The 12,824-nt window shown below is 44.6% G+C and overlaps 1 protein-coding gene across 1 annotated transcript in view; it reads right to left on the bottom strand.

Moving 5' to 3' along the window:
- Positions 1 to 706: 706 nt before the first annotated feature.
- LOC311039313 (E3 ubiquitin-protein ligase RNF152-like) overlaps positions 707 to 12,824 on the bottom strand; it is a 75,459-nt gene continuing 63,341 nt past the window's right edge. The window contains exon 3 of the mRNA XM_084049104.1: positions 707 to 4,284. Coding sequence (XP_083905230.1) covers positions 3,188 to 3,928 — 741 coding nt within the window. The 5' untranslated portion in view covers positions 3,929 to 4,284 and the 3' untranslated portion in view covers positions 707 to 3,187. The remainder of the gene's footprint in view (positions 4,285 to 12,824) is intronic.

Raw genomic sequence — 12,824 nt, 5'->3', positions numbered from 1 at the left:
GAAAATAAATCCACGTACTGTACTGTATCATACTGTATGTGACTGTGAGAAAACTGCTCACAAATCCATGCATTCATTGGAGCCCTGCGGAGCGCCCGCCCCCACACACACCCACAGATGACCCTTTCACATACATGCGCACGCACGCACGCACGCACGCACGCACGCACGCACACACACACACACACACACACACACACACACACACACACACACACACACACACACACACACACACACACACACACACACACACACACACACACACACACACACACACACACAGTGGTGGAAAGCACTATGTAAATTTATTCATGTACATACAGTACTGCACTCAAGTAAATTTTTGCTATTTTTACTTTACCCCAGTATTAAATTCTGTTTTAAATACTTTATACTGTACTTCTACTCCAATACATCTCAGAGGCATATACTGTACTTTTTATTCCAATACAATTATTAGAAAAAAGTATTTCTACATTGTGGTATTGATACTGTTACTTGCAGTAAGTAAAAAATGGGAGCACTTTTTCCACCACTGAACACACACACACACACACACACACACACACACACACACACACACACACACACACACACACACACACACACACACACACACACACACACACACACACACACACACACACACACACACACACACACACACACACACACACACACGTAATATCGAACATTGTTATGGAACACTTGCAAATGCACACACTGTTAATACAGCCATGCACACGCACGCAGAAACACACACCCACACCCCACGTACATACGTAGATCAAAGACAGGATGAAGATGAAGGGAATTGGAGTGTTTGTGTGCGTGCTTGCGTGTGCGCATGTCCGTGGGCGGGCGGTGCTGTTGAACCCGGTCAAAGTTGAAGAGTCCACCATCTCAACAAACTCGCGAGTATCCAATATCAAAGTTCTTCAGTATTATTTCTAAAACATTTTTCAAAAGTAAAGTCCTGGGGAGACAACAAATGTATCGTTCGGCTGAAACAGTTTGGGAATCAATATGTGAAGCATCCATACAGAACCATGGGAACGGTGCAGACACAACTAAAACACAACAGATCAAATATACAAGCTCACAACGTTGTTGTGCGTTCTGAGCTTGTAGTTCGGCTAGTTATGGCAAATATATTTAATGTAGAGCGAATACCAGTATGGGACATGTCTTTTATGAACACAATCAATAGATTAACCACTTGAAATCCAACATCCATATTCTGGGGGAACATTGGCCAAAAAAAAGCAGATCTACTGTACATCTCCCTAAATTACATGGTTTAAAGCAGTGGTTCTCAAAGTGGGGTCCAGGGACTATCAGCGTTCCTTGAGGGGTTTCCAAATGGACCCTTACAGGTCTGAAACTCTCAGAGTCTTTGAAATGAAAAGGTTTGAGATCCACTGGTTTAAAGGCTACGGTGGATTCGGGTTTCCAGTGGCTTAATTCCCATTTTTCATGGGGTTGTGTGTAAGATGATCAATAGTTCTTGGAAGGGCAAACCAGTCAGAAAAGACATAATTGGCATGAAGACTCACTAAACAGAAAGCTCCGTTCCCACGGATTTGTGTTAATGTTTATACCGTCTATACTGTAGAGTTCCCACTCAGAAGGCTTGAAGAAGGTTGCTATACATAAAAAAAATGTACAGTGTCAGCATAGCAACTCAATCCTACTTCTAAAGACATGTCTACTTAAACACCTGTGCTTTTGGGGCATGTCAAAATACCATGTAGGCCTACCATGTGTACATGGCACAAATAATGTTGTGCACAGATTGCACTTGTATGTGCAATCTGTGCATGCGTGCACGTGTGTGTGTCTGCTCATATGCAAGATTGCATGTCTACAGTATGTACATACTGTACGTGTGTGCATATGCATGTACACAGGGTTTGATTTGTAAAAAAGGAGAAAAAAAAGAAAGAAAAAAGACACAGGGGGAACCAATTTTCAAGCTCACGTGTCGCATCGCTATTTTGAAATAAAAAATTGAGACATTTGGAATAAGTTCCCTAAAATAGAGGTGCCAGGGTTAATGTGGTTAACATACATTTCTTCATATATTTTCTTTTATTGTGATATCAGACATAAATATCAAACATATCAGACAACAGTCTACATTTCCCAAAAGCAAATGTATGTATTTAATTCAGTCTGATCAGAAGCAGGGATAAAATATATATCCCCACCGGCAACCAAAATGAACGACAAGAGGCTGGATATCAAAAGCAGAGGCATGGATCCCCCCCACCGAAAATCCAACCCTGTGTATACAAGTATGTGTGTGATTTATTCCAACAAATCCCTCAACAAACACACGCATCTCACTGCAGAAACCATGGTGAGGGCTAGGAGAAGATGACAGTCAAAGAGGTCAAAGCTCTTCACAGCTCTGATGGACACGCGCGCGCACACACACACACACACACACACACACACACACACACACACACACACACACACACACACACACACACACACACTTTTACTGACAGACTTCTACCAGCCCCCACAGCTAAACAGATGCATCGTCGATTGTGTGTGTGAGTGAGTGTGTTTGTGTCAGACCAAAACTGTCAATACCATCTGTGTCTTGAGTGTGTGCTGATGTGTGTGTGTGTGTATTAGACTAAACCACAGAGTCAAAGCTGATAATACAGTCCTGCGGCCAAATATTCAACAAGGTCGTTCTTACGTCTTTCTGTCCATACGAATGGACGGAACAGAGCCCGGGGGGGTTGTCAGGGTCAGCAAAGCATCATGGGAGGCTGAGGGCGGATCGTATGTGTGCACACGTGCGCGCGCGCGCGTGTGTGCGTGTGTGTGTGTATTGTGTAACCGACGTCCAATAGTTTCCCAGACTTATTAAAAAAAAATGACAGATTTGATTACCTAATCTGTCAACCAGTCTTTTTGTCATCTTTTCCTTCTACTGTCCCTCTACCTATCTGTCTATCTATCTATGTATCTACCCATCTATCTCTCTCGCTCTCATAGTCTCTATAGTTTCCTCGTGGTGCCTGCGGATATGTGTTCAGTCCCTGCCACCTCAGCGGAGGAGTCCCATCCTTGAGGAGGCACAGAGCAGGGTGGACCAAGATGGAGGAGATAGCAGGGCGGTCCGTCCGTCCGCTCTCTCTCTCTCCCCCTCTCTCTCTCACGTTCAGCCGCAGGAGATGACGGTGAAGCGCTTGGAGATGCACGACATGTTGTGCAGCACGATGCCCAGCAGGAACAGGAGCACGCACGCCACCAGGATCACCGTGCACACGCCCGACCAGGTGGACCCCTTTCCCGTCCCGCCGACCCCCACCACCGCCCCCCCCGCCCCTCCTCCTCCTCCTCTCCTCTCCCCGCCGTCGCCTCCTCCTCCGACCCCCCCGCCCATCCCCATCTCCAGACCCCTCATCCCCCCCATGCCCCCCATGCCCACGCCCTCCAGGGCCATGCCCAGCCCGAGGGGCTGCTGCTCGGCGGGCACGACCGCCACCACCGCCAGGCCCTTCTGCTGCATCCCGGCGAAGCGGCAGCCCCCCACCATCATGTCCCCCCCCGGCAGGCCGCCCAGCAGCGCCCGCTCCTTGGCGGCGGGCAGCGGCAGCATGTAGCAGCCGTTGCTGGGCAGGCGGATGAAGACGGGCGTGTGCTCGGAGGCGTGCGGGATGGCGATGACGGCGATGACGTCGGGGTCGTCGGGGAGCTGCGACACGGAGAGCCCCGCGGGGAGCCGGGTGACGCTGCGGCACCACGGGCAGCGGATCTCCTTCTGGCTGCTCCGCATCTGGGTGAGGCACACGGAGCAGCAGGTGTGGCGGCAGTCCAGCAGCTTGGGCCGGCGCCGCGGGCTGTAGTAGTTGAAGCAGATCTGGCACTCCAGGATGGAGTCCTGGGACAGGGTCTCCATCGTTTCAGGAAGGGGGGGATGGGCAGTTCGAGGGAAGGCTGTAGGGGTGAGCCGGTCCTTTTTTGGATGGCCTCGATATTGTTTTATTCAACCCCAAACCTTGGACATTTGATGACGAAGGCGATCAGTTTGTTTTGAGAGGTGGGAAGGGCTCGTAGCTGCTCTTGGGGCTGATGCTGATCTCAAAACACAACTCGAGCCCAAAACCAGGACATTGGTTGATGATAACGTGATTGAAGAATATTGTGTGTTATATGCGAGGCCTGGCGTCACTCCAGGGCAGGTCAAGGGGCGGGGGGAAGTGAGCTCACAACCCTCAGAGGGATGTCACATGTCTGGGTGCCTCATGCTGTCACCTGCAAAAAGAACAGAAGCAGAGGTATGAATGAGATGAGCGTGAACACATGAAGCATGGTATTGAGAACGTCTTTGTGAGCGTGTGTCTATCATGTGTGTATTATGTACACTGTACAGAATACGGCATGGTGTGTGTGTGTGTGTGTGTGTGTGTGTGTGTGCCTAAATTTTAATTAACCTCTTAATTTTACCACACTGCCTGCCTGCCTGCCTGTCTGTCTGTCTTTGTGTGAATTATGATTGCATTAGTAAGGCTCAATGGGAACAGCAGTATCACAAAAGACAGTCCATAAAAGAATCCCGTAGCGACAAAGACGTCTTTGTTGAACACATTATGACACGTGGACACCGCCGCTCTAATAGTGACCATTCTCACATCTTCAGTGTGAGTGGTTGGTTCAGAACCACGTTCATTTATTTGAGCACACGTCTAAAAGTGACGGGAGTGGACCTTTCATTTTTAACCAATTGAGACCGGGAACGCGGTCAACGAGTGCCGCGCTATGAGCTTGTAGATCTGCTATTTTTGAAAAATCGTGAAAATGTGTGCAAATCTTTGAATATATATATATTTTTAAAACGAACATTTTTAACTAAAATCTTTGCTTCTGGGGGTCCCTGGAACAAAATATTTTGAGATGGAGCTCCGCGGCCGAATACATATCATTTTGGGGGTCCTTGACATGAAAAAGGTTTGAGAACCACTGAAGTAGCAACATATGTTTTTTTCATAAAACTTGTATAATCAGCCTCAGGTCTTAACTCATTAAGACCTGGATCGCATCTCTGTCACTTTAGATTTCTTTGGCTATTCAAAAATAGCAGATATACAAGCTCATAGCGCGGCATCGAGTGCCGCGCTATGAGCTTGTAGATCTGCTATTTTTAAAAAATCTTGAATTATTTTTTTTTTGATTTTTTTTTTTTTCCCAAAAACTGTTAAGATTTAGATTTTTTTAAATTATCGCCTCAGGTCTTAAAGGGTTAAGATGTTTGAAAACAGCAGTTGGTAAATTCATTTGACACTTTGGGATGGAACACAGCTACTGACTGCATCACTTTCCTCTCCACTCCTGTTTGTCCTCTAGCGCTTTCTCCATTTATTCATCATCATCATCATCATCATGACATCCCCATAACCAACACTGTATGTCCAGGTAGATAAGACGGGCAGCGTCGCGTTGGAGCCGTTTTATTCATTAACCTTACTTCTGGAAGAACGGGACACTTACAGTATGATATTGTTATTGCATTTGATCCACAGCTTTGGCAAACTAGACATTCAAATGTTCTGGACACGTTATTTCATGTCGTGAAAACGTCCATATAGACGTTCTATCCGGTAATACCCCTTTTGTTTACAAACATTCAGATCTGGTCTTGATTGATTTATCTATCTCCATCAATGCTTTCTCTTTCTCTCATCTCCACCTCCACTATCACCTCTAACGGGTACCCGTGTCTCTCTCTCTCTCTCTCTCTCTCTCATATCACACCATCTTTCTCTCCACACAGCTTTTTATCACCTCTCTCTGTCCCTCCATCTGTTTCTCTCTCCCTCTCTCCCCCTCCCTCCCTCTCTCCTCATTCACACCTCTGGTTCTCAATGTCAGGACCACCAGGGGTGGTTCCTAATGGACCCTTACGGGTCTGTAACCCGTACAAATGGAACGGGTCCATTTGGTTCCATTTGTACGCTCTCTCAGAGTTAAATGAACACTGAACATTTTTTCTCAGAGTTACAGACCCATAAGGGTCCATTTAGACCCTGTGGTGGGCCCTGGACCAGACATTGAGAAACAGCGATTTACAGTGTAAACTGGACAAGCTGAACCATAACAGACAGGCTGTACCAAAAACAATAGCTGTGAGGCCTAGCGTGGACATCTTGGCCCCTACAGGCTACCATCATATCATGTCATATCATAATGTATTGTATTCAGCACTATTAAAGAGGTGGTGCCATGGTTTTGCACTTTTTCTGTTTTTCATGTGTCTATGAGGTTGATAGAACTTCATTAAGCCCCCTGGTGGTGTTTTATGTCTTCTCTGACTATTTTGAGTTTCTTCCTGGAGGCTGAAACCTTGAGGGTCAAACGTGCCAATAGAAATACAGCACTTTAATGACACAGTAAAATTATACCCCCCCCCCCCCCCCCCCCTCATTATCATAACACAACAGGTGTGGGCATGAGGAGGAGGAGGGACTAGGACAGGTGGCTTACATATACATGTAAACAACCATAATAGCATAACATAAATTCTTCCTCGGGGGGGGGGGGGGGGGGTATTGTACACACATCCCCAGGCGTATTGACAGCGTTCCACCGGGGCTGCCTGTACACACCCAGTTAACCCAAACCCACAGGGAGTTCACATTGCCCCGGGCAATCAGCGACCCCCAGTTAACCCTTTCAATCCGGGAACGCATCTGTGTCATTTTTAGATTTCTTTGGCTATTCAAAAATAGCAGATCTACAAGCTCATAGCGCGTGCCGCGCTATGAGCTTGTAGATCTGCTACTTTTGAAAAATCGTGAAAAATGTGTGCAAATCTTTCAATATATATATTTTTAAAGCGAACATTTGTAACTGTCAAATGTCTCAACAAATGGCTTCATTTGTCTGAAAAACTATTGTTGCTATATCAGTGGTGCTCAAACTTTTTCTTGTCAAGGACCCCCAAAATTATGTTCTTGGCAGCCGATCCCCATCAAAGCAAAGATTTGAGTTAAAAATGTTGTTTTCAAAAATATATATATATATATTCAAAGATTTGCACAAATGTTCCAGATTTTTCAAAAATAGCAGATCTAGATCTGCTATTTATGAATAGCCAAAGTATAAGATAATGGGTAAAAGATGCTTTCCCGGTCTAAACGGGTTAAACAGAGAGGCACTTGTCATGCACGGTGCGAGATGAACCCACACATTATTATGTAGAGAGCCATCCATCGCCCACATGCGACAGACCAACTGCTGGGATCACATCGTGATTGTTCTACTGTGATCATGGTTATTAGTCAGAATTATTTACTTTTCATTTTGGACAGTTTCCACCCGACAGCGACGATATGAAGGAGAATATAATGCCTGAGGTTAAAACAAAGAACACAGAACTGTCTGACAGAAATGATACATTTTAAAAGCATGGGAATTGTGTGAAGAGAGGCGACTCATTTTGTCAGTAGTGGAAAAAGTACTCAAATATTTGACTTAAGTAAAAGTACCAATACTGAAATGTAGAAATACTCTGTTAAAAGGAAACGTTCAGAATTAAACGCAGAATGTATCAAATTCATAAAAATCCTTTGAAAATAGCCGATCTACAATCTGTATGTTTTGTAAGGGCTAGGGTAAAGTAAAAAAAGTCAAAATATGTCAAAATTGTATTTAAGTACAGTACTTGAGTACAAGTACTTTGTTACTTTACACCACTGGATTTTGTAGCAGCTACAAACATCGCACGCAAACATATTTATCCACTCCCATGTCAATAAGAGTACTGAAGGCTTGAAAAATATCCCTTTAAGGTAAGTTTGAACAGATAAAAAAAAGTGATTAATCATGCGATTAATCGTGATTAAACGTTTTTATCGTTTGACAGCACTAGTTGTTTGACGACACTCTTGTCCATTTGGTTACATTTGTACACGCTCAGGTTTACAAATGGATAAATGATTTTACTGTGTACTTGTGGCTTCACCTCTCTATGACCTCAAGACCGTGTGCTACATTAATTTCCACACTTCAGAGTTATCATCATCAACCCCCGGGAAAGAAACGTCCTCCCTGACTAGGTGTCACACACACACACACACACACCTCTGACCTAGTTCCTTAACACAGACACGCACACACACTCCTCTGACATAGTTCCTTAACACACACACACACACACAGAGAGAGAGAGAGAGAGAGAGAGAGAGAGAGAGTACCATGACAAGTGCAGAACAAATCCGAATGATTCCACATTGGAAGAGAAACTTAAAAGGGAGACTACTTGATGGATGGAGAGAGAGAGAGAGAAAGAGAGAGACAGATGCAAAGAGAAAAACGGAGGGGAAAAAAATAATTTATGAAGGGGGGGGGGGACACGTCACAGACAGATACAGACCCTGGGGTTTTACCAAATCCCCTTTTCTCAAAGATAAGGCTTAGCTTTGATCTGACATAAATGCTTTGTGACTCAATATTCCCCTTACCCCCTCCTCTCTCTCTTAAATCCCCCTCTTCTCTTCCTCTCTACCTCTTTCCTAACTGTTCTCCATCCTCTACTCCCTCCCCCCTTCTTCCTCCTCCTGTGTGACAGAGATCTACATGTCCGTCCGTCTCCAGATCCATACAAATGTTATCCATGAAATAAAATAAAAAACACACGAAAACAAAAGTCCCCCTTTGCTTAACCCATTCAATCCGGGAACGCATCTAGATCATTCTAGATTTCTTTGGCTATTCAAAAATAGCTCAAGCTCGTAGTGCGGCACCGAGTGCCCCACTATGAGCTTGTAGATCTACTATTTTTGAAAAATCATGAACATTTGTGCAAATATTTGAATTTTTCTTTTTTTTTAAGCAACTCAAATCTTTGCTTCTGGGGGGCTCCCTGGAACTAATTATTTTACAAATGTTCACTTTAAAAAATATACTGTATATTCCAAGATTTGCAAAAATGTATATTCCAAAATTTGCAAAAACCTTTTCAAATGAAAGTTAGTCTGAAAAGGTGGGTTTCGAGGGAGGCTTTGAACACGGCAAGGGTGGGGACGGCTTTGATGCGAGGTGGGAGTGGGTTTCAAAGGGAGGCGGCTGCAACTGAAAAAAGCCCCGTCACCCCATGGTGCGTTTGTTTGTTTGTTAGCATGCACTATATGTAGCATCCTGGGATGAATGATGGTCTGCCTCTCAACTAATGAGTCATACAGGGGGAAAAAGAGCGGTGCCCTTGGGGTGCACAAACATAAACAAAAAACAAAATCCTTTTCCATTCATGCAAACATATAGTAACACTTTCAAGGTGCTTTCACCACTCTTCTCACAATTATGTCCAACATAAAACTTACGTACTGTAGCTTTAATGTGAATTCAACAGTGGTGGAAAAAGTACTCAAATGTTTTACTTAAGTAAACGTATCAATACTGCAATGTAGAAGTACTCAGTTAGAAGTTAAAGTCCGGAATTCAAAATTTACTTGAGTAAAAGCACAAAAGTATTGGTATCAAAATGTACTTAAAGTACCAAAAGTAAAAATACTAAAATGTTTGAAAATAGCAGGTCTATAAGCTCACGTCGCGATGCGTTGTGAGCTTGTAGATCTGCTATTTTCAAATACCGTAGGTATAAAATAGGGCTAAAGTGGTTAATGTATGTTTAACGTAATAATTCATATCTGCAAAGTAACTAAAGTTTTCAAATAATTGTAGTTGAGTAACAGTACAATATTTGCCTCCTGTGGAGTAAAAGTAAAAGTATAGGCAATTGGAAATACTCCAGTAAAGTAAAAGTACCTCAAAATTGTACTCAAGTACAGTACTTGTAGTAAATGTACTTAGTTACTTTACACCACTGGAATTTAACAATATCTCGTACTTTCCTCATCCTTCTTGGAGCGAAGAAGGTCTGAAAAATGGAACCACAGTCTCCTACCAGACTCTTCCATCTCAGTGGGTTTCGGCGGAGATGCTCCCAAAACTGAGACAGGTGTAGCGAGGTCGCAGAGGGCCGCGGCATGCTAACACAACACCGCCAACTAAACAATGTGATTTATCGGTCCACCTGAGCCATAACCGGGGCGACACCGTTTTCCGCGAGGAAGCTCAATTTGTGACCCATTTTCCCTCACGCCGTGAGACCGAGACAGATGCGCGAACACATGAACAAAAAAACCTAAACCGCCTCCAAAGCTCTGGAGATGCATCACAGAACAGCTTTCTGTAGCCAGACTGGGGGAGCGGAGAAAACGTAGCCAAAGTAACACATCTAAAATTGGAAGTTGTCCTGTACAGAGGCCCCCGCGGCGAATTCACAGAGAAGCACATGGTTTGCTTTGGAGGGCCAACGTTTAACCGATATCCTATAACAAGAAAGCAGTGGTGGAAAGTAACTGAGTACATTTTACTTAAGTACTGTACTTAAGTACAATGTTGAAGTATTTGTACTTTACTGGGGTATTTCCAATTCCCAATACTTTTACTTCTACTCCACTACATCTCGGATCCAAATATTGTACTTTTACACCACTACATTTATTTGAAAACTTGAAAACAAGCTCACAATGCGTCGCGATGGGACGCATTGTGAGCTTGTAGATCTGCTATTTTCAAAAGAGTTTTATACATTTTTAAAACTTGAAATGGGACATTTTTGCATAATGAGCACTTTCTACTTTTGGTACTTTAAGTACATTTTGATACCAATACTTTTGTACTTTTACTCAAGTAAATTTAGAATTCCGGACTTCTACTTGTAAAAGAGTATCAAGAGTATTGATACTTTTACTTAAGTAAAACATTTGAGTACTTTTTCCACCACTGCCTGTAGCAAGAAAGAGAGGGAGCTTGATGCATATAATCAGCTAGCTTTCCTACTGTCTGTCTCTCCTATGCTCTCTCCCTCTCAGCTCTCCTACTGTATGTCTCTCCTACACTGTGCCCCCAAATCACATCACTGTCTGTTTAACACACACATTCACACAAACACATGTTCATGCACACACACAGAGAGTCTCCGCAGGCCTCAACACACAGTCTGCCAAGAAAACAGCATTTAAAAATAACCTGTACAGTGACAACATGCACACACACACACACACACACACACACACACACACACACACACACACACACACACACACACACACACACAATACTGTACAAAACAAACCACATAATAAGTCGTCCATGTCGGGTGGAATGTCCAAAACTATTACTTTTTCGAAAACAGCTAAAATAGCACATCTACAAGCTCGATCTTGAGGTACTTTTTTTTAAGCTCACAATGTGCCTTAACGCGACCCCGTTGTGAGCTTGTAGATCAGCTATTTTTGGCGAAGAAGAGATTTGGTGTCGACAAAAAAAAAGCGGTCCAGGTACAGAGCTAACTCAGGTCCAGTTTACTGAGTCTAGAGCAGTGGTTTTCAACCCTTTTCAAGCCAAGGACCCATACATTAATATACATTTGGCCGCGGACCCCCATCTGAAAATGTTTTGTGCCAGGGACCCCCAGAAGCACAGATTTTTGTTAAAAATGTTTGCTTTGAACCAAATGGACCCTTATAGGTCTGTAACTCTGAGAGTTATGGGGGTCCGTTGCCTGAGTGCACACCAAAGCGGGAGGTCCTTGAAAAACGCTTCAGAACCACTGGCTGAAGTGGTTAAAAAAGCCCTTTCCACATGCAGAGCATCCAGGCTTCCATGCATGTGTATGAGGTATTAACATGCACATGTGTGCACTGTTAACATGGACGCCGCGCTGCTCAAACTGCTGCATTTGCATGCAGTCAGCTTCACTCGCCCACCTACTGTAGAGAGAGAGAGCGAGCGCTTGGGAGGCAACATCTGCGCATTTAACACTGAAGCTACTCTGCAGCCACGAGGGTGTGTGTGTGTGTGTGTGTGTGTGTGTGTGTGTGTGTGTGTGTGTGTGTGTGTGTGTGTGTGTGTGTGTGTGTGTGTGTGTGTGTGTGTGTGTGTGTGTGTGTGTGTGTGTGTGTGCGTACGAGCCTGTCCGCACAAATGTGTGTGTGCGTGCTGTATGGGTCATAGACTATCCGAGTACAGTACGTGTGTGCGTGCGCGTGTGTGTGTGCATGCAGTGGGAGACTATAGGGCAAACCCTTGGCTGAGCGGCCAATTGTCTTTTTTTGTTTTTTACGGTGTGTAGTCAGCCTGTGTGTGTTAATCCAGCGCTCATCAATTAGTGTAAATTGCACTCCATTTTTCATACATGGGGGAGTTAAAGTGCGCCAGCTGAACGGGGAGCACGGCGCGTTCGCCCTTGAGGACGGATGGAGTGTGTCCAGCACAAGAAAGGAGAATGTGCACGTGCGTGCGTGCGCGCGTGCCTGCGCGAGTGTGTGCATGTATATCTACATTATCTCATGCAAGTAATTGATTATTGTATCCGAGTTTCTGTGTGTGTGTGTTTCCTTTCTCCATGCCTGTGTGTGTGTGTGTGTGTGTGTGTGTGTGTGTGTGTGTGTGTGTGTGTGTGTGTGTGTGCACGCGTCCAGCACAGATGGAAGTCTTGATAGAGCCCTGTGTGTGCACCAGACCGCTCCAGGACACATTATGGCAATTTGCAGCCTGCAGAGCCAGTGCCCATCATCAGCAGTGAGGAGCGCCGCCAGGCCTTCTATACAGGTTCAAACCCCACGGGGATACGGGCACAGCAGCACTGCCACACTAACGGCTTATTTGTGCTCGTGCGGTGAAAATAGCCCGTCCACAAGCTCACCACGCTGTTTTTTTTTCCTTTCTTATCTTTTTCTTTTTCTCCCCAATTTAGTAGTTATCCCAATTGATTCCTCCCAGAGGTGGAA

Source organism: Gymnoscopelus microlampas, assembly GCF_963454915.1.
Source record: "Gymnoscopelus microlampas genome assembly, chromosome: 22".
Taxonomy (NCBI): Eukaryota; Metazoa; Chordata; class Actinopteri; order Myctophiformes; family Myctophidae; genus Gymnoscopelus; species Gymnoscopelus microlampas.
This window is presented reverse-complemented; position numbering and strand designations above follow the sequence as displayed.